Below are 23395 nucleotides of genomic sequence, written 5' to 3'. Positions count from 1 at the left end.
TGCAGTTAAACCACTGCAGACTACCGTTTTCTGGAGTTTACAGCAATATATTTGGTTCCCCATATATATTTAAAAGGGCCTGCAACAGATATCTGAGGCACAGCCGTCCTCATAGAATTCTATGGGGCTGCGATGTGCCCGTATGCAGCAAGCTCCACAGAGCGAAACTTTACGGAGCTTCTGACACTTGCACAATAGGACCCCCGGAAGTCCTCTTGTCACAACTTAGGGACAGCTCTTAGCGGAAGGGCTCCACCAGGAGGTAGACTTGCATGTGTACCGGTGTTATTAAACACAAGGTACGAATGTGATAAATGGTGGGATGTATCGCAAAGTATATGCAATATATAATCCATCCCACCCCAAAGACATACTAACAGGTAAATTGGCTTCTGGCAAATATACATGTACGTGTGTTCACGTAGGGGAGTATAGAGGGAGATGTTTCAAACCTTCTAAAAAAGTTTCCCATAGCAACCATTTTTGCCTATAATTTTATAGAAAGTACTAGATAAATGCCGGCTAGAAGCTCTCCGAAGAGCGCTATATAAATAACTGGTAATAATGTCCTTAATGTAGTCTGCAAATAACTTGTGATGACCATCGCATTCACTCCATCTCACCGGAGAGGGATCGCAAGCGTAGAGGGCTGACGCCAAGTGAAGGTGGCATTAGCCACCGCAGAGCTTGTGGACTAGCCATTAGCCATAGAAAGCTAACTATGGCCACGATTCAATCCAGCGCAATGCTTAATAGTCCCTGGAGGGAGCTCCCAGAGCTATTCAATTCAGTGCACTAAGTTGGAAAATGCCGTTTCTCGCGGCCGGCACTTTTGTCTGTTTTTGCAAGAAGAAATCCTTTAGTCCATAGGCAAACGCAGGGGGGGTTTCCGTCTGCCTGGAAACCCCCCTCCCCAGGACATACCATGACCACAATAGAAACAGTATTATAACAGAAGTTTACTAGTGCTGCATGTTCTTCTCAGTATCACAAATGAAATAATTAGCACCATGTGCGGATCTTTTAACATGTATTAGTCAGTAATAAATAACCTGTGCACCAACTAGGAGATATGGAAAACATGCACTGTTAGGGATGCACTGCTATAGAGCCTAATATGTACTTATATGTCCAAGGCAGTGCTAGGTTCTTCTGCTGCTCTCTCAGGCTCCCGGACTTGCTCCAATTGTCTGGAATGAAGCCCACTTCTAAAATAAAATCATTCAGCTCAGGCAGGATAGCCCTATTCCTGCATTTAATGGCTTACTGTGATCGCTGGACACACAATACACTTTGTATGGCACATATTAAAGCTGGATAAGTACTAATTCTGCTCTCTTCGTGGACTGGCCACACTCCTGCGTTTGCCACTGTAGTCAGACCAAACACCACGCTGAATTGAATAGTTCCGGGAGCTCCCTCCCAGGGATATGCATCATCACTTTGAATTGAATCGTGGCCTATGAGCGAAACTTGGTTCTGCCTAAAACATGCGCAAGCAGATGTTCCTTTATGTTTTACGGTCAGAATTAATTGAATAGATAGACTCCTATACTTGAAGAAAGATTCACGCTTTGCACCTATTTTACGGGATTAAAAATCATGAATCATTTATTGTTATTGGTAAATTAATCTAAATTAACTAATGAATTAGGGTATCGCATGCATAAATCAGTCTGTATATATTTGATGTATGTAACCATGGAAGTCTAAGATGAGCCATTAATTACGTACAAGCCATATTCTAGAGATACATGTCCATCTTTGGGGATCCGTCTCACGTTTTGAAAAATTATCTTTTACAGTACATGACTTTGCAAAATGATGCTAGAAACCATTGTTAGTAGTGTTACCGTTCCCATTCCTGTTGTCATTTGAGTGCGGTCGTGTATTCCAAAACTCTACTCATTCCGTGCGCAAACTCATGAGGAAACCTACAGTGAGCTCTAAGGGCTCTGTCTAAAGCACCATGAAGTACACTGCCAGGGGGAAGAATTCTATGTTCCTCAGGTAATGTCAATCGCACATGAAAATTAAATGTGATCAATCTTCGAAAAAATGAATCCGTGCTCGTGGGCGGCTGTAAATCCCTTATTAGGCCCAGGGCGAAGAACACATTTGCGGGCCCACATACCTCTTTAGAAAATGTTGGACGTACTTCGCAGCTGTATCCTAAAGGTAGAGTGCATGCCCAGACCTATACTTGTGTTGTCGCCCCCCGGTCCCCTCGCTGCACGCCAATTCACCGTCTCCGTTAAATCTCTCTGTAATCTGAATTCCAAATGATTCATTGTGATTGTTACAGAATAAGACAAAATTGTTCAACAGTCTCATGTTTCTTCCACACTTTATTTCTTATGTGTGATGAAGGCCCCATGTTCCTCGGTCTGTTTTGTTTACAGGACAGAAATGTAGTAAGTTACCAGGAATTCAGCGTGACCCCAGGCCTTATGTTTTAGAATTGCTAAATAGGTTTGTTTGATCTTCCTCTATAATAACCATGCTAAATGCAGTCTAGAGAATACAGTATACTCTCAGGCTAAAATCCTGATCTCTTCCTGATGGCCTTTTGTATAATGTTATACGTTGTTAGTCTTGTCGGGCAGCACAATGAAAATTATTAAATACCAATCGTTTTGATGTAAATGTCTAAATTTGTGTCATTTATCTTATGACTATCTCTAATTCATGCCCTTTTCATCTCCCGTCTCAGCCACTGTAACCTCCTACTCTTTAGTCTTCCTCTCTCCCCTCTTAAATCTATCCTCAATGCTGCTGCTCACCTCGTCTTCCTATCTTGTCGCTCTCGTTCAACCTCTCTTTTCTTTCAACTCTTTCACTGGCACCCCTCACCCTACAGAGTCCAGGTTATGCTCTCCTCATCCTCACGTTCACTCAATCAATCCTCCCCGTCCTACATCTCCGACCTCATCTCAGTCCACTCCACACTCCCTCTCACCCTCGCCTTTGCCGCCTCACTGAATACCTCCTCCCACATCCAAGACACGTCCCATTCTGCCCATCTACTCTGGAACTCACTCCACCTCCTTGACTGTCTGCCAGCCTGCAGGGGCTTCAAACGTTCCCTCAAAAGGCACCTGTTAATTTATGCCTACCAGCCCTCCTCACACTCCTAACTTCACGCCTTGTGCCCTCCCTCCCATTTTCTCCCAGTTTTACCCCCTAACACTTTATACTTCAAGCTCTCACAAACAGGTCCCCCCACCCTCTTGGTTCTCTTTCCTTTTCTCCAGCGCAGAATGGCGGGCAGCGGAGCATTTCAGAATCCATCTCAACTCCGGGACCCAACACGTTCACAGTCCCTCCTCCCATCTACTTACTTATTGCCCTAAGCCGCCTCACCTCATACAAATATGTTCTCAGTAGCCTGGGTAAGGGAGCGTTTTGGCTGCAGTCCCAGGTGGCAGAATAATTAGGGATATCGTCATCAATATGTTTCCTTTTGAGAACCAATTTCCCCCCCTTCATCCAGGTGTTTTAGATGTGACCACTGAGCCCCATCACAAAATTGGCAGCCTGGTGATATAGGTCCATCCACTCTGGCAGCCTCACTCTGACCGTCAGTGGGGTCCACGCGTTTCACAGTGAAGCTCCCATCAGGTTTTCCGTTATGGAAGCATATAAATGGTCTGATTCAGAGTTGTGTGCAGTTCGGCCGCATTGAATGCTCGGAAATAACTTTCCATCTGAATTCAGAGTTGGCCGCACGCCCCTAAACATCCGCTTGTGGGAGTAGCCGCCACCACTTTCAATGCGCATTTGCACCAGTCCCATTCTTGGTGCAAGAGATCTATCGGATGGATCCCTGCGTACGCTCGCCTCCGAATAGCGTGCAATTCCACCTACACGCCCACTGAGCGCATCCTACATGTGAACGCCTCTGTGCCCCACTTAATTGATTCTGAGATGTACGCTAATGTCATCACAGCTGCTGTGCAAATGTCGCAGACGCTGAGGAATGTAGTGGGACGCCCACCCGCAGTTTGCAAATCCAAGCGTCCGCGTACAAAGACGAAGCCTCGGTCGCAGATCCTTTCATGACCGGATTTCTAAGTAGCCCTAAGGTCGCGCAGAATGGCCGCGTGTACTGCGACTCCGGAGCCACTTTCACTGTGTAGGGGATCTCAGACGCAGCGCTGTGACACACCCCAAAACGCAGTCACCTTATTTGCCACCACTCTCCTTATTTACCTCCCACAAACGCTCACTGGCTGTCAATCTCGCTGCGAGCGAATATGGTAATGCACCTTGACGCAAGAGCAGTGCAACTCCGATGCATGCGCGGATTGCAGATAATCACTATACTTACTCGTAGGGGTGGGCAATAAGCGCCCCATCCCCAGCTGTTGTAGAACTACACATCCCAGCCTGCCCTGCCACAGTTTTGCTATTTGGCCATGCTAAAACTGGTGCAAGGCATGCTGGGATTTGTAGTTTAACAACAGCTGAAGGGCTGCCTATTGCCCACTACTGCGTAAACATCGGAATAGCGCACTCTCTGAATCAGGCCCTGTGATAACATTTACAGGTCTCTCTTTTCCCTCCCTGCTATTCCTATGAACTCCCTGATTTATAGTGACTGAGCACTGTAGCTGTTTATCCATCTCAGATCATTTACCAGTAACTGACATCAGCTATTTCGGCAGATGTGCCAGGTCACACCACGCCTCCAGCAGAACGGGGGAAGCTTCATGTCCGAATGTGCGTAGGCCTAGAGCTATGAAAGTGTTGCTTTGGGTAAGACAGAATGGCCTCGGAGTCTTCCTCAGTGGGGGGTGGGGGGAGGAAGCATTATATGAATTGCCATTTTTAAATCTCCCGCCTAAGCACTGGCTGACAGCTGACCCCGAGGGGGACTCACAAGTATTTTTATTTAATATTTTAAAAAAACCTTTACATGAGAGTTTGTGTTGCTGGTGTGCGAGTCAATGTCTTTGCGCGGATACAGGAATAACAGAGCTGAGATGTATGAGGCACAGTTGTTATACCGATAGCACTGAACTGGTAGTTACCGTTTTTCACACAACCTCTCTTGCTTTCAATACGGACACCGCAGCGGATCCGAGAAGCCAACACGAGTCATCTATTTACAGAGGACGCTTCCTGAGGCGTCAGCATATTACCACACGGCCTCTGCGCTGTGTGATCTGCGTTCCATCTCTGAATCAGGCTATCTATGTGTGATGCCACTCCGACGCATGCACAGACTAAACCATTTCTCCACTGCGTCCGATATCGCTGCTGCGTCCGACTTCATCTTCAACTTAAGCTGGCCATACACACTACAATTATCGGGGCGATCCGCCTGATATAAGCAGATCGCCCGATAATTGTAGCGTGTGGGGGGGGCGACCGAGGGTTAAATATTGCTCGGTCGGGCATGCCGGATTGTCCAGCATGCCCGTCCAATGTGATATTTTCCGGTAAACTGTCGGCCGCATCGGGCAGTGTATGCCCAGCCACGGCAGACAGACAGATATTTCCTATGTTCCTTCCTACGGAAGGAACAGGGAAATGTCTCCTCCCCCGGGGGCGGAGCGCGGATGTCGGGCTGTATGCCGGCGACATCTGCGGGCTGGCAGGCATTTTATCTGGCCGTGTATGCCCAGCATTAGATGTAACTCAATAAACAGACACCAAACAACAGCATCACAGTTTATTAAATAATAATAAAATAAAACAACAACTTTGACACTTCCAGTAACTCAGTAACATTTTCTGGAATGGTCAGAATGTGTCTGATCACATAGCACAGCGATGATTCATCTGTAATGTGATTGAATTAAAATAATTTTAGTGATTCAGTTGATCAGAATGTGCAGCTTTGAGTCTAGAGGGGTTTTAGACTCTCAATAACTTTTAGTTTAAAATACGTTCAAGTTTATGTGGATATTATATAGGATATAGCTTATGCATGTATTTTTTTTTTTTTTACTGTAATACTTCTCTCTGATAATCTATACGGGTTTGGTATGTTTTGTCGATGTGGTTGTAATGACTAGAACTTTAGCATGCTGGCATTCAGCATGTCGGCACCGATGAAATGTCAACATGCTCAGAATGTCAACAAAACAATGTCTATATAACTATCGATATTACGGGGGAGATGTACTAACCGCGGAGAGAGAGAGAAAGTACCAACCAATCACATATTAACAAATATGCCACTGGTATCCCACATTACCTAACTCTCCACCGACGATGAGACAAAAGGGGGTGGGATGGGGGGCACTACCCTCTACTTCGCCCCTGGGTGCCTGGCATGAACTTACGACCCTGCATGCCACTGACTGTTACCATGGCAACGCAGCAGAAGCTGCTACAGTATTTATCATGGAATTTGAAAAGACAAAACAACATGGAAGCCTATAGTCAACAGTTTAAATACGTATAATTATTTTAAAAAAATATTCTGAAACAAATAGAATTTGGCCTGAGACATTAGTGCACAGTACCACTGATCTTGTTCTGTATGGCCTGAGACATTAGCGCACAGTACCACTGATCTTGTTCTGTATGGCCTGATACATTAGTGCCCAGTACCACTGGTCTCATTCTGTATGACCTGATACATTAGTGCACAGTACCACTGATCTTGTTCTGTATGGCCTGAGACATTAGCGCACAGTACCACTGATCTCGTTCTGTATGGCCTGATACATTAGTGCCCAGTACCACTGATCTCATTCTGTATGGCCTGAGACATTAGCGCACAGTACCACTGATCTTGTTCTGTATGGCCTGAGACATTAGTGCACAGTACCACTGATCTCGTTCTGTATGGCCTGAGACATTAGTGCACAGTACTACTGATCTCATTCTGTATGGCCTGAGACATTGGTGCACAGTACTACTGATGTCGTTCTATATGGCCTGAGACATTAGTGCACAGTACCACTGATCTTGTTCTGTATGGCCTGAGACATTAGTGCACAGTACCACTGATCTCGTTCTGTATGGCCTGAGACATTAGTGCACAGTACTACTGATCTCATTCTGTATGGCCTGAGACATTGGTGCACAGTACTACTGATGTCGTTCTATATGGCCTGAGACATTAGTGCACAGTACCACTGATCTCATTCTGTATGGCCTGAGACATTAGTGCACAGTACCACTGATCTCGTTCTGTATGGCCTGAGACATTAGTGCACAGTACTACTGATCTCATTCTGTATGGCCTGAGACATTGGTGCACAGTACTACTGATGTCGTTCTATATGGCCTGAGACATTAGTGCACAGTACCACTGATCTTGTTCTGTATGGCCTGATACATTAGTGCACAGTACCACTGATCTCGTTCTGTATGGCCTGAGACATTAGTGCACATGACCACTGATCTCATTCTGTATGGCCTGATACATTAGTGCACATGACCACTGATCTTGTTCTGTATGGCCTGAGACATTAGTGCACAGTACCACTGATCTTGTTCTGTATGGCCTGAGACATTAGTGCACAGTACCACTGATCTCGTTCTGTATGGCCTGAGACATTAGTGCACAGTACCACTGATCTCGTTCTGTATGGCCTGAGACATTAGTGCACAGTACTACTGATCTCATTCTGTATGGCCTGAGACATTGGTGCACAGTACTACTGATGTCGTTCTATATGGCCTGAGACATTAGTGCACAGTACCACTGATCTTGTTCTGTATGGCCTGATACATTAGTGCACAGTACCACTGATCTCGTTCTGTATGGCCTGAGACATTAGTGCACATGACCACTGATCTCATTCTGTATGGCCTGATACATTAGTGCACATGACCACTGATCTTGTTCTGTATGGCCTGAGACATTAGTGCACAGTACCACTGATCTCGTTCTGCATGGCCTGAGACATTAGTGCACAGTACCACTGATCTCGTTCTGTATGGCCTGAGACATTAGCGCACAGTACCACTGATCTTGTTCTTTATGGCCTGAGACATTAGTGCACAGTACCACTGATCTCGTTCTGTATGGCCTGATACATTAGTGCACATGACCACTGATCTCGTTCTGCATGGCCTGAGACATTAGTGCACAGTACCACTGATCTCGTTCTGCATGGCCTGAGACAATAGTGCACAGTACCACTGATCTCTTTCTGTATGGCCTAAGACATTAGTGCACATGACCACTGATCTCGTTCTGCATGGCCTGATACATTAGTGCACAGTACCACTGATCTCATTCTGCATGGCCTAAGACATTAGTGCACAGTACTACTGATCTCTTTCTGTATGGCCTGAGACAGTGTTAGCATCTGCATGTGTGGGCAGCCGCACTGTGCCATGTGCTGTTACCCTGAAGATGTCTTCTGATTCTGCATGTATAGACATGTGCACAGTGCCACTTCCGGGTTCTGTATATCATTCTTACAGGGAGGTGTATCAAATCTTCTAGAAAGGGCGAGTGGAGATAACCCATAGCAACCAATCAGCTACTACCTATCAATAATCTAGAACATTCTGTAAAATAACAGGTAGAAGCCGATTGGCTGCTATCCAACTTCTCCGCCTCTCCTCCTTAGGCCTTATACATCTCTCCCTAAGTACCTGTTCTTATTTACACGTGTACAGGCGACTGCATGGCGTCCAGACTGTGTCACATAATGGGTGTTGTTCTCAGTATCCATTATTATTCTACATCAGCATTCATCCTTTCCCTGTGTGGCATTCATGTATTATATACATAGATTAGCTGTTGCCCGCGGCTTCGTCCATGATTAAATCGCTTCTGCCAACATATTTTTTTTATTTGAAGTATTCTCGTTGTATTGCTTTGCATAGGGCCCCTGCTGTGGGAATGGCCCACGTGACCAGCAGCACCTTCACCCACCACTCCCACCAATGTCACCCATGACTGCTATGTAGCCTATTCCAGTGACCGCGGGCTAAAAGCACCTCTCCCCCCACCCCTTACCGGCCATGTGCATGGTGCTGCACCTGTCTCTTGCATTGATGATGTCAATAAAGTTTGAATTTGTTATTGCTCAGTTTTAACTTGACGGATCGAGATGAAACAAAGTGCAGGTTATTTCTAGGAGTTTACACCCCGAAATCGGTTCAGTCATTTTTTTTTACGTTTACTTGGAACAAACAGACACAAAGTTCTTATTATATTAGTGTATATATATTTATTTATTTATTAACAGTTTCTTAAATAGTGCAGCAGATTTCATTGTGTTTTACAATTAGAACCAGTAATAGAATAAAACTGGGTAATAACAGACAGATATATAGGCAGGAAGGCCCTGCTTGCAAGCTTACAATCTATAGGAAAATAGGCATTGATACACAAGGATAGGTGCTATATATTGCATTTTGGTCCAGCCAGAATGCAGAGTTTCTTGGTGGGCTGCATGATCCAGTCACACAGGAATGTCGGCCAAATGTCAGGAGGATGTGAAAGAAAGACAATATGTGAGGTTATGTGTGGACTGTGAGAGGGGATGTAATTAGACATGAAAGCTATGAAGGTTATGTGAGCAGTTCTGGAATCTGATAAGCTTGCCTGAAAAGGTCAGTTTTCAGGGAACGCTTGAAGGGTTGGAGACTAGAGGAAAGTCTTATTGTGCGTGGTAAGGCATTCCATAGAGTGAGTGCAGCCGAAGAAAGTCCTGTAACAGTGATTGGGAGCAAGTAATGCGTGGGGATGAGAGACTGTGCACTCCAGCCAAATCGGTCCAGGTACTAGACAGAGGGCATTAATAAAAGTTCCAAAAGGAGTCACTCACCAGAAAAATATAGCCAATAACGAATACTTTATTCCAAGGTATGCCAGAATCATAGCAGCAACATTTCGGTCACATCCTGACCTTTATCATACAGCCTCAGCCCCAGGGACTGAGGCTGTATGATACCTACACTCGACTGCTATTGTAGTATGCTGTTGGCTCGAGAAAGTTCCGGATGTGACCGAAACGTCGCTATGATTCTGGCATACCTTGAAATAAAATAATCGTTATTAGCTATATCTTTCTGGTGAGTGCCTCCACTTGGATATATTTATATATATATATATGTGTGTGTACTTTACTATATACTTTAGAGCCTTCCTATGTTACATTGTTACTGTATAACCCAAAAATTTTATATGGGCCAATGATGCCCTAGGGCAGTGTTGGCTAACCTTGACACGCCAGCTGTTGTGGAACTATATATCCCAGCATGCCCTGCCACAGTTTTAGCATGCCGTAATAGCAAAACTGTAAGCAGTGCATGCTGGGTTATGTAGTTCCATAACAGCTGGAGTGTCAAGGTTAGCCAACACTGCCCTAGGGCCTAGGCTATTCTGCTCCTGAATAGTACAGTATGAAAGCTCCAGCCGATGTCAGGACCAGCTGTCACAGTAGAGAGCACTGTGGTGACCCCTGGGTTATACTGCTATGTACATGGCACCATGTAGTTAAGTCAATATAATAACATCAGAGGGTCCTGTGACCTGCAAATGGACCTCATTATGTTGTGATTCTAGTAATTGTATTCAGTTTAGGCTACAGAGTTTCAGCAGTTAGAGCACAATGTGTTACAATGTTGGCTGTAGCACAATGTACTGGGCCATTCAGCCTGACGACACATCACTATATTCCTAATGCTGGCCATACACCTACACGACCAACTTAAGATAAGAATCATCTCACGACTCCCCGGAGCTCCCTGGCCGTCCCGGCGGCACGATTTGTTGTTTTCCATTGAACACGATCTGTCGTACAATCGATCGTGTGCCTCACGCACTCATCAGGGAAAAGTGAATGGACGCACGATTCATCGCATGCAGAAAATAAACGGTACGATCTGCACACGATGCGATGGACAATATGGGCTGTTCATCTGATCATACGATCCGTTTTAGGAGCTGCGGGAGCGCGCATCAGATCGTATCTTACTTTAAAAATGCACGATTTCCACACGATCCATCGTACGGCGCGTCGAAAATTGGGTAATTGGCCCGAAATCGCGTAGGTGTATGGTCAGTATTAGTGTCCAGTGGCCAATCTGCAATAGGTTACTGCTTTTGTGTCCCTGTGTCCAACTCCACTTGTCTGTTATTGGTAAATAAAAAATTTGTTTAAAAAAAGGGAGAAAACCGTAGATGTTCCTTCCCAAGACACCCGTCATCTGCTCCGTCACCTCATGTTCCCCTTATCAAATATGGCTGCTGTACAGGCATTTGTCCAGGCTTGGTGTTTAATTCTGCTGAGCTCTGTTCCAGGCTCGGTGTCCCTCAGACATTTCTCTTTTCTCGTAGATAACTACATCTCACGCTGTTCTTCAAATAACCACCAATCATTCATGATAGACCCATTTTATTTTACAAAATTATTATTATTATTGTTTTTTTAATTTGGATCTTTATTAGATGTTATACACATGACCAGTATCATCATTACAATGGTCCTGCCAGCCCATTATCCGGCCATAGCATAGTATAAGACCTGATAGTATGAGGTGTTTTTATTCCAGATGGGAGGAAGAATATTCTGCTCGCGTCCAGCTGCAGCAAAGAGTGTCGGAGCTAGATGAGGTGAGCCCGCCCCTCCTGTCTGTCTATTCTGTGTCTCCTGTACATGTATACTGACTGACTGGCTATTCTGTGTCTCCTGTACATGTATACTGACTGACTGGCTAGTCTGTGTCTCCTGTACATGTATACTGACTGACTGGCTATTCTGTGTCTCCTGTACATGTACACTGACTGTCTATTCTGTGTCTCCTGTACATGTACACTGACTGTCTATTCTGTGTCTCCTGTACATGTATACTGACTGTCTATTCTGTGTCTCCTGTACATGTACACTGACTGTCTATTCTGTGTCTCCTGTACATGTACACTGACTGTCTATTCTGTGTCTCCTGTACATGTACACTGACTGTCTATTCTGTGTCTCCTGTACATGTACACTGACTGTCTATTCTGCGTCTCCTGTACATGTACACTGACTGTCTATTCTGTGTCTCCTGTACATGTATACTGACTGTCTACTCTGTGTCTCCAGTACATGTACACTGACTGTCTATTCTGTGTCTCCTGTACATGTATCCTGACTGTCTATTCGGTGTATCCTGTACTACATGTGTACACTGACTGTCTATTCTGTGTCCCCTGTACATGTACACTGACTGTCTATTCTGTGTCTCCTGTACATGTATACTGACTGACTGGCTATTCTGTGTCTCCTGTACATGTATACTGACTGACTGGCTATTCTGTGTCTCCTGAACATGTATACTGACTGACTGGCTATTCTGTGTCTCCTGTACATGTACACTGACTGTCTATTCTGTGTCTCCTGTACATGTACACTGACTGTCTATTCTGTGTCTCCTGTACATGTACACTGACTGTCTATTCTGTGTCTCCTGTACATGTACACTGACTGTCTATTCTGTGTCTCCTGTACATGTATACTGACTGTCTACTCTGTGTCTCCTGCACATGTACACTGACTGTCTATTCTGTGTCTCCTGTACATATATACTGACTGACTATTCTGTGTCCCCTGTACATGTACACTGACTGTCTATTCTGTGTCCCCTGTACATGTATGCTGACTGACTGGCTATTCTGTGTCTCCTGTACATGTATACTGACTGACTGGCTACTCTGTGTCTCCTGTACATGTATACTGACTGTCTATTCTGTGTCTCCTGTACATGTATACTGACTGTCTACTCTGTGTCTCCTGTACATGTACACTGACTGTCTATTCTGTGTCTCCTGTACATGTATACTGACTGTCTATTCTGTGTCTCCTGTACATGTACAATGACTGTCTATTCTGTGTCTCCTGTACATGTACACTGACTGTCTATTCTGTGTCTCCTGTACATGTATACTGACTGTCTACTCTGTGTCTCCTGTACATGTACACTGACTGTCTATTCTGTGTCTCCTGTACATGTATACTGACTGTCTACTCTGTGTCTCCTGTACATGTACACTGACTGTCTATTCTGTGTCTCCTGTACATGTATACTGACTGTCTATTCGGTGTATCCTGTACTACATGTGTACACTGACTGTCTATTCTGTGTCCCCTGTACATGTACACTGACTGTCTATTCTGTGTCTCCTGTACATGTATACTGACTGACTGTCTATTCTGTGTCTCCTGTACATGTACACTGACTGTCTATTCTGTGTCTCCTGTACATGTACACTGACTGTCTATTCTGTGTCTCCTGTACATGTATACTGACTGTCTACTCTGTGTCTCCCGTACATGTACACTGACTGTCTATTCTGTGTCTCCTGTACATGTATACTGACTGTCTATTCAGTGTATCCTATACTACATGTGTACACTGACTGTCTATTCTGTGTCCCTTGTACATGTATGCTGACTGACTGTCTATTCTGTGTCTCCTGTACATGTACACTGATTGTCTATTCTGTGTCTCCTGTACATGTACACTGACTGTCTATTCTGTGTCTCCTGTACATGTATACTGACTGTCTACTCTGTGTCTCCTGTACATGTATACTGACTGTCTATTCTGTGTCTCCTGTACATGTATACTGACTGTCTATTCGGTGTATCCTGTACTACATTTGTACACTGACTGTCTATTCTGTGTCCCCTGTACATGTATGCTGACTGACTGGCTATTCTGTGTCTCCTGTACATGTATACTGACTGACTGGCTATTCTGTGTCTCCTGTACATGTATACTGACTGGCTATTCTGTGTCTCCTGTACATGTATACTGACTGTCTATTCTGTGTCCCCTGTACATGTATACTGACTGACTGGCTATTCTGTGTCTCCTGTACATGTATACTGACTGACTGGCTGTTCTGTGTCTCCTGTACATGTATACTGACTGACTGGCTATTCTATGTCTCCTGTACATGTATACTGACTGTCTATTCTGTGTCTCCTGTACATGTACACTGACTGGCTATTCTGTGTCTCCTGTACATGAATACTGACTGACTGGCTATTCTGTATCTCCTGTACATGAATACTGACTGACTGGCTATTCTGTGTCTCCTGTACATGTATACTGACTGACTGACTGTTCTGCGTCTCCTGTACATGTATACTGACTGACTGGCTATTCTGTGTCTCCTGTACATGTATACTGACTGACTGGCTATTCTGTGTCCCCTGTACATGTATACTGACTGACTGGCTATTCTGTGTCCCCTGTACATGTACATGTATACTGACTGACTATTCTGTGTCTCCTGTACATGTACACTGACTGACTGGCTATTCTGTGTCTCCTGTACATGTACACTGACTGTCTATTCTGTGTCCCCTGTACATGTACGCTGACTGTCTATTCTGTGTCTCCTGTACATGTATACTGACTGACTGTCTATTCTGTGTCTCCTGTACATGTACACTGACTGTCTATTCTGTGTCTCCTGTACATGTACACTGACTGTCTATTCTGTGTCTCCTGTACATGTATACTGACTGTCAACTCTGTGTCTCCCGTACATGTACACTGACTGTCTATTCTGTGTCTCCTGTACATGTACACTGACTGTCTATTCTGTGTCTCCTGTACATGTACACTGACTGTCTATTCTGTGTCTCCTGTACATGTATACTGACTGTCTACTCTGTGTCTCCCGTACATGTACACTGACTGTCTATTCTGTGTCTCCTGTACATGTATACTGACTGTCTATTCAGTGTATCCTATACTACATGTGTACACTGACTGTCTATTCTGTGTCCCTTGTACATGTATGCTGACTGACTGTCTATTCTGTGTCTCCTGTACATGTACACTGATTGTCTATTCTGTGTCTCCTGTACATGTACACTGACTGTCTATTCTGTGTCTCCTGTACATGTATACTGACTGTCTACTCTGTGTCTCCTGTACATGTATACTGACTGTCTATTCTGTGTCTCCTGTACATGTATACTGACTGTCTATTCGGTGTATCCTGTACTACATTTGTACACTGACTGTCTATTCTGTGTCCCCTGTACATGTATGCTGACTGACTGGCTATTCTGTGTCTCCTGTACATGTATACTGACTGACTGGCTATTCTGTGTCTCCTGTACATGTATACTGACTGGCTATTCTGTGTCTCCTGTACATGTATACTGACTGTCTATTCTGTGTCCCCTGTACATGTATACTGACTGACTGGCTATTCTGTGTCTCCTGTACATGTATACTGACTGACTGGCTATTCTGTGTCTCCTGTACATGTATACTGACTGACTGGCTATTCTATGTCTCCTGTACATGTATACTGACTGTCTATTCTGTGTCTCCTGTACATGTACACTGACTGGCTATTCTGTGTCTCCTGTACATGAATACTGACTGACTGGCTATTCTGTATCTCCTGTACATGAATACTGACTAACTGGCTATTCTGTGTCTCCTGTACATGTATACTGACTGACTGACTGTTCTGCGTCTCCTGTACATGTATACTGACTGACTGGCTATTCTGTGTCTCCTGTACATGTATACTGACTGACTGGCTATTCTGTGTCCCCTGTACATGTATACTGACTGACTGGCTATTCTGTGTCCCCTGTACATGTACATGTATACTGACTGACTATTCTGTGTCTCCTGTACATGTACACTGACTGACTGGCTATTCTGTGTCTCCTGTACATGTACACTGACTGTCTATTCTGTGTCCCCTGTACATGTACGCTGACTGTCTATTCTGTGTCTCCTGTACATGTATACTGACTGACTGTCTATTCTGTGTCTCCTGTACATGTACACTGACTGTCTATTCTGTGTCTCCTGTACATGTACACTGACTGTCTATTCTGTGTCTCCTGTACATGTATACTGACTGTCAACTCTGTGTCTCCCGTACATGTACACTGACTGTCTATTCTGTGTCTCCTGTACATGTATACTGACTGTCTATTCGGTGTATCCTATACTACATGTGTACACTGACTGTCTATTCTGTGTCCCTTGTACATGTATGCTGACTGACTGGCTATTCTGTGTCTCCTGTACATGTATACTGACTGACTGGCTATTCTCTGTCTCCTGAACATGTACACTGACTGTCTATTCTGTGTCTCCTGTACATGTACACTGACTGTCTATTCTGTGTCTCCTGTACATGTACACTGACTGTCTATTCTGTGTCTCCTGTACATGTATACTGACTGTCTACTCTGTGTCTCCTGTACATGTACACTGACTGTCTATTCTGTGTCTCCTGTACATGTATACTGACTGTCTATTCGGTGTATCCTGTACTACATTTGTACACTGACTGTCAATTCTGTGTCCCCTGTACATGTATGCTGACTGACTGGCTATTCTATGTCTCCTGTACATGTATACTGACTGACTGGCTATTCTGTGTCTCCTGTACATGTATACTGACTGTCTATTCTGTGTCTCCAGTACATGTATACTGACTGTCTATTCTGTGTCTCCTGTACATGTATACTGACTGACTGTCTATTCTGTGTCTCCTGTACATGTATACTGACTGACTGGCTATTCTGTGTCTCCTGTACATGTATACTGACTGACTGGCTATTCTATGTCTCCTGTACATGTATACTGACTGTCTATTCTGTGTCTCCTATACATGTACACTGACTGGCTATTCTGTGTCTCCTGTACATGAATACTGACTGACTGGCTATTCTGTATCTCCTGTACATGAATACTGACTGACTGGCTATTCTGTGTCTCCTGTACATGTATACTGACTGACTGACTGTTCTGCGTCTCCTGTACATGTATACTGAATGACTGGCTATTCTGTGTCTCCTGTACATGTATACTGACTGACTGGCTATTCTGTGTCCCCTGTACATGTATACTGACTGACTGGCTATTCTGTGTCCCCTGTACATGTACATGTATACTGACTGACTATTCTGTGTCTCCTGTATATGTACACTGACTGACTGGCTATTCTGTGTCTCCTGTACATGTATACTGACTGTCTATTCTGTGTCTCCTGTACATGTACGCTGACTGGCTATTCTGTGTCTCCTGTACATGTACGCTGACTGGCTATTCTGTGTCTCCTGTACATGTATACTGACTGACTGGCTATTCTGTGTCTCCTGTACATGTATACTGACTGGCTATTCTGTGTCTCCTGTACATGTATACTGTCTGACTGACTATTCTGTGTCTCCTGTACATATATACTGACTGGCTATTCTGTGTCTCCTGTACATGTATACTGACTGACTGGCTATTCTGTGTCTCCTGTACATGTATACTGACTGACTATTCTGTGTCTCCTGTACATATATACTGACTGACTATTCTGTGTCCCCTGTACATGTATACTGACTGGCTATTCTGTGTCTCCTGTACATGTATACTGACTGTCTATTCTGTGTCTCCTGTACATGTATACTGACTGTCTATTCTGTGTCTCCTGTACATGTACACTGTCTATTCTGTGTCTCCTGTACATGTTCACTGACTGTCTATTCTGTGTCTCCTGTACATATATACTGACTGACTGGCTATTATGTGTCTCCTGTACATGTATACTGACTGACTGACTATTCTGTGTCCCCTGTACATGTATACTGACTGGCTATTCTGTGTCTCCTGTACATGTATACTGACTGTCTATTCTGTGTCTCCTGTACATGTACACTGACTGTCTATTCTGTGTCTCCTGTACATGTACACTGACTGTCTATTCTGTGTCTCCTGTACATATATACTGACTGACACGCTATTTTGTGTCTCCTGTACATGTATACTGACTGACTGACTATTCTGTGTCTCCCGTACATATATACTGACTGACTATTCTGTGTCTCCTGTACATATATACTGACTGACTGACTATTCTGTGTCTCCTGTACTAGTACACTGACTGTCTATTCTTTGTCTCCTGTACATATAAACTGACTGACTATTCTGTGTCTCCTGTACATATATACTGACTGACTAACTATTCTGTGTCTCCTGTACATGTACACTGACTGTCTCTTCTGTGTCTCCTGTACATGTATACTGACTGTCTACTCTGTGTCTCCCGTACATCTACACTGACTGTCTATTCTGTGTCTCCTGTACATGTATACTGACTGTCTATTCGGTGTATCCTATACTACATGTGTACACTGACTGTCTATTCTGTGTCCCTTGTACATGTATGCAGACTGACTGGCTATTCTGTGTCTCCTGTACATGTATACTGACTGACTGGCTATTCTGTGTCTCCTGTACATGTACACTGACTGTCTATTCTGTGTCTCCTGTACATGTACACTGACTGTCTATTCTGTGTCTCCTGTACATGTATACTGACTGTCTACTCTGTGTCTCCTGTACATGTACACTGACTGTCTATTCTGTGTCTCCTGTACATGTATACTGACTGTCTATTCGGTGTATCCTGTACTACATTTGTACACTGACTGTCTATTCTGTGTCTCCTGTATATATATACTGACTGACTGGCTATTATGTGTCTCCTGTACATGTATACTGACTGACTGACTATTCTGTGTCCCCTGTACATGTATACTGACTGTCTATTCTGTGTCTCCTGTACATGTATACTGACTGACTGGCTATTCTGTGTCTCCTGTACATGTATACTGACTGACTGGCTATTCTGTGTCTCCTGTACATGTATACTGACTGTCTATTCTGTGTCTCCTGTACATGTATACTGACTGACTATTCTGTGTCTCCTGTACATGTATACTGACTGACTGGCTATTCTGTGTCTCCTGTACATGTATACTGACTGACTGGCTATTCTGTGTCTCCTGTACATGTATACTGACTGACTGGCTATTCTATGTCTCCTGTACATGTATACTGACTGTCTATTCTGTGTCTCCTGTACATGTACACTGACTGGCTATTCTGTGTCTCCTGTACATGAATACTGACTGACTGGCTATTCTGTATCTCCTGTACATGAATACTGACTGACTGGCTATTCTGTGTCTCCTGTACATGTATACTGACTGACTGACTGACTGTTCTGCGTCTCCTGTACATGTATACTGACTGACTGGCTATTTTGTGTCTCCTGTACATGTATACTGACTGACTGGCTATTCTGTGTCCCCTGTACATGTATACTGACTGACTGGCTATTCTGTGTCCCCTGTACATGTACATGTATACTGACTGACTATTCTGTGTCTCCTGTACATGTACACTGACTGACTGGCTATTCTGTGTCTCCTGTAGATGTATACTGACTGTCTATTCTGTGTCTCCTGTACATGTACGCTGACTGGCCATTCTGTGTCTCCTGTACATGTACGCTGACTGGCTATTCTGTGTCTCCTGTACATGTATACTGACTGACTGGCTATTCTGTGTCTCCTGTATATGTATACTGACTGGCTATTCTGTGTCTCCTGTACATGTATACTGTCTGACTGACTATTCTGTTTCTCCTGTACATATATACTGACTGGCTATTCTGTGTCTCCTGTACATGTATACTGACTGACTGGCTATTCTGTGTCTCCTGTACATGTATACTGACTGACTATTCTGTGTCTCCTGTACATATATACTGACTGACTGACTATTCTGTGTCCCCTGTACATGTATACTGACTGGCTATTCTGTGTCTCCTGTACATGTATACTGACTGTCTATTCTGTGTCTCCTGTACATGTATACTGACTGTCTATTCTGTGTCTCCTGTACATGTACACTGTCTATTCTGTGTCTCCTGTACATGTTCACTGACTGTCTATTCTGTGTCTCCTGTATATATATACTGACTGACTGGCTATTATGTGTCTCCTGTACATGTATACTGACTGACTGACTATTCTGTGTCCCCTGTACATGTATACTGACTGGCTATTCTGTGTCTCCTGTACATGTATACTGACTGTCTATTCTGTGTCTCCTGTACATGTATACTGACTTTCTATTCTGTGTCTCCTGTACATGTACACTGACTGTCTATTCTGTGTCTCCTGTACATGTAAACTGACTGTCTATTCTGTGTCTCCTGTACATATATACTGACTGACACGCTATTTTGTGTCTCCTGTACATGTATACTGACTGACTGACTATTCTGTGTCTCCTGTACATATATACTGACTGACTGACTGACTATTCTGTGTCTCCTGTACTAGTACACTGACTGTCTATTCTGTGTCTCCTGTACATATATACTGACTGACTATTCTGTGTCTCCTGTACATATATACTGACTGACTAACTATTCTGTGTCTCCTGTACATGTACACTTACTCTCTATTCTGTGTCTCCTGTACATGTATACTGACTGTCTACTCTGTGTCTCCTGTACATGTACACTGACTGTCTATTCTGTGTCTCCTGTACATGTATACTGACTGTCTACTCTGTGTCTCCTGTACATGTACACTGACTGTCTATTCTGTGTCTCCTGTACATGTATACTGACTGTCTATTCGGTGTATCCTGTACTACATGTGTACACTGACTGTCTATTCTGTGTCCCCTGTACATGTACACTGACTGTCTATTCTGTGTCTCCTGTACATGTATACTGACTGACTGTCTATTCTGTGTCTCCTGTACATGTACACTGACTGTCTATTCTGTGTCTCCTGTACATGTACACTGACTGTCTATTCTGTGTCTCCTGTACATGTATACTGACTGTCTACTCTGTGTCTCCCGTACATGTACACTGACTGTCTATTCTGTGTCTCCTGTACATATATACTGACTGTCTATTCAGTGTATCCTATACTACATGTGTACACTGACTGTCTATTCTGTGTCCCTTGTACATGTATGCTGACTGACTGTCTATTCTGTGTCTCCTGTACATGTACACTGACTGTCTATTCTATGTCTCCTGTACATGTACACTGACTGTCTATTCTGTGTCTCCTGTACATGTATACTGACTGTCTACTCTGTGTCTCCTGTACATGTACACTGACTGTCTATTCTGTGTCTCCTGTACATGTATACTGACTGTCTATTCGGTGTATCCTGTACTACATTTGTACACTGACTGTCTATTCTGTGTCCCCTGTACATGTATGCTGACTGACTGGCTATTCTGTGTCTCCTGTACATGTATACTGACTGACTGGCTATTCTGTGTCTCCTGTACATGTATACTGACTGTCTATTCTGTGTCTCCTGTACATGTATACTGACTGACTGGCTATTCTGTGTCTCCTGTACATGTATACTGACTGACTGGCTATTCTGTGTCTCCTGTACATGTATACTGACTGACTGGCTATTCTATGTCTCCTGTACATGTATACTGACTGTCTATTCTGTGTCTCCTGTACATGTACACTGACTGGCTATTCTGTGTCTCCTGTACATGAATACTGACTGACTGGCTATTCTGTATCTCCTGTACATGAATACTGACTGACTGGCTATTCTGTGTCTCCTGTACATGTATACTGACTGACTGACTGTTCTGCATCTCCTGTACATGTATACTGACTGACTGGCTATTCTGTGTCTCCTGTACATGTATACTGACTGACTGACTATTCTGTGTCCCCTGTACATGTATACTGACTGACTGGCTATTATTTGTCCCCTGTACATGTACATGTATACTGACTGACTATTCTTTGTCTCCTGTACATGTACACTGACTGACTGGCTATTCTGTGTCTCCTGTACATGTACACTGACTGTCTATTCTGTGTCCCCTGTACATGTACGCTGACTGTCTATTCTGTGTCTCCTGTACATGTATACTGACTGACTGTCTATTCTGTGTCTCCTGTACATGTACACTGACTGTCTATTCTGTGTCTCCTGTACATGTACACTGACTGTCTATTCTGTGTCTCCTGTACATGTATACTTACTGTCTACTCTGTGTCTCCCGTACATGTACACTGACTGTCTATTCTGTGTCTCCTGTACATGTATACTGACTGTCTATTCGGTGTATCCTATACTACATGTGTACACTGACTGTCTATTCTGTGTCCCTTGTACATGTATGCTGACTGGCTATTCTGTGTCTCCTGTACATGTATACTGACTGGCTGGTTATTCTGTGTCTCCTGTACATGTACACTGACTGTCTATTCTGTGTCTCCTGTACATGTACACTGACTGTCTATACTGTGTCTCCTGTACATGTACACTGACTGTCTATTCTGTGTCTCCTGTACATGTATACTGACTGTCTACTCTGTGTCTCCTGTACATGTACACTGACTGTCTATTCTGTGTCTCCTGTACATGTATACTGACTGTCTATTCGGTGTATCCTGTACTACATTTGTACACTGACTGTCAATTATGTGTCCCCTGTACATGTATACTGACTGACTGGCTATTCTGTGTCTCCTGTACATGTATACTGACTGACTGGCTATTCTGTGTCTCCTGTACATGTATACTGACTGTCTATTCTGTGTCTCCTGTACATGTATACTGACTGACTATTCTGTGTCTCCTGTACATGTATACTGACTGACTGGCTATTCTGTGTCTCCTTTACATGTATACTGACTGACTGGCTATTCTGTGTCTCCTGTACATGTATACTGACTGACTGGCTATTCTATGTCTCCTGTACATGTATACTGACTGTCTATTCTGTGTCTCCTGTACATGTACACTGACTGGCTATTCTGTGTCTCCTGTACATGAATACTGACTGACTGGCTATTCTGTATCTCCTGTACATGAATACTGACTGACTGGCTATTCTGTGTCTCCTGTACATGTATACTGACTGACTGACTGTTCTGCGTCTCCTGTACATGTATACTGACTGACTGGCTATTCTGTGTCTCCTGTACATGTATACTGACTGACTGGCTATTCTGTGTCCCCTGTACATGTATACTGACTGACTGGCTATTCTGTGTCCCCTGTACATGTACATGTATACTGACTGACTATTCTGTGTCTCCTGTACATGTACACTGACTGACTGGCTATTCTGTGTCTCCTGTACATGTACACTGACTGTCTATTCTGTGTCTCCTGTATATGTACGCTGACTGGCCATTCTGTGTCTCCTGTACATGTACGCTGACTGGCTATTCTGTGTCTCCTGTACATGTATACTGACTGACTGGCTATTCTGTGTCTCCTGTATATGTATACTGACTGGCTATTCTGTGTCTCCTGTACATGTATACTGTCTGACTGACTATTCTGTTTCTCCTGTACATATATACTGACTGGCTATTCTGTGTCTCCTGTACATGTATACTGACTGACTGGCTATTCTGTGTCTCCTGTACATGTATACTGACTGACTATTCTGTGTCTCCTGTACATATATACTGACTGACTGACTATTCTGTGTCCCCTGTACATGTATACTGACTGGCTATTCTGTGTCTCCTGTACATGTATACTGACTGTCTATTCTGTGTCTCCTGTACATGTATACTGACTGTCTATTCTGTGTCTCCTGTACATGTACACTGTCTATTCTGTGTCTCCTGTA

General features: G+C 43.8%; 1 protein-coding gene across 1 annotated transcript in view; it reads left to right on the top strand.

Annotated features, from left to right (window-relative positions):
• IFFO1 (intermediate filament family orphan 1) overlaps positions 1–23395 on the top strand; it is a 56687-nt gene that overhangs the window by 6714 nt on the left and 26578 nt on the right. Inside the window, exon 2 of the mRNA XM_088480909.1 lies at positions 11479–11539. Coding sequence (XP_088337035.1) covers positions 11479–11539 — 61 coding nt within the window. The remainder of the gene's footprint in view (positions 1–11478; positions 11540–23395) is intronic.

Source organism: Taudactylus pleione, unplaced genomic scaffold, assembly GCF_031769625.1.
Source record: "Taudactylus pleione unplaced genomic scaffold, aTauple2 ptg000258l, whole genome shotgun sequence".
NCBI classification, from domain to species: domain Eukaryota; kingdom Metazoa; phylum Chordata; class Amphibia; order Anura; family Myobatrachidae; genus Taudactylus; species Taudactylus pleione.
Note: the sequence above shows the minus strand (reverse complement) of the source record. Positions and strands in the feature narration are given on the sequence as shown.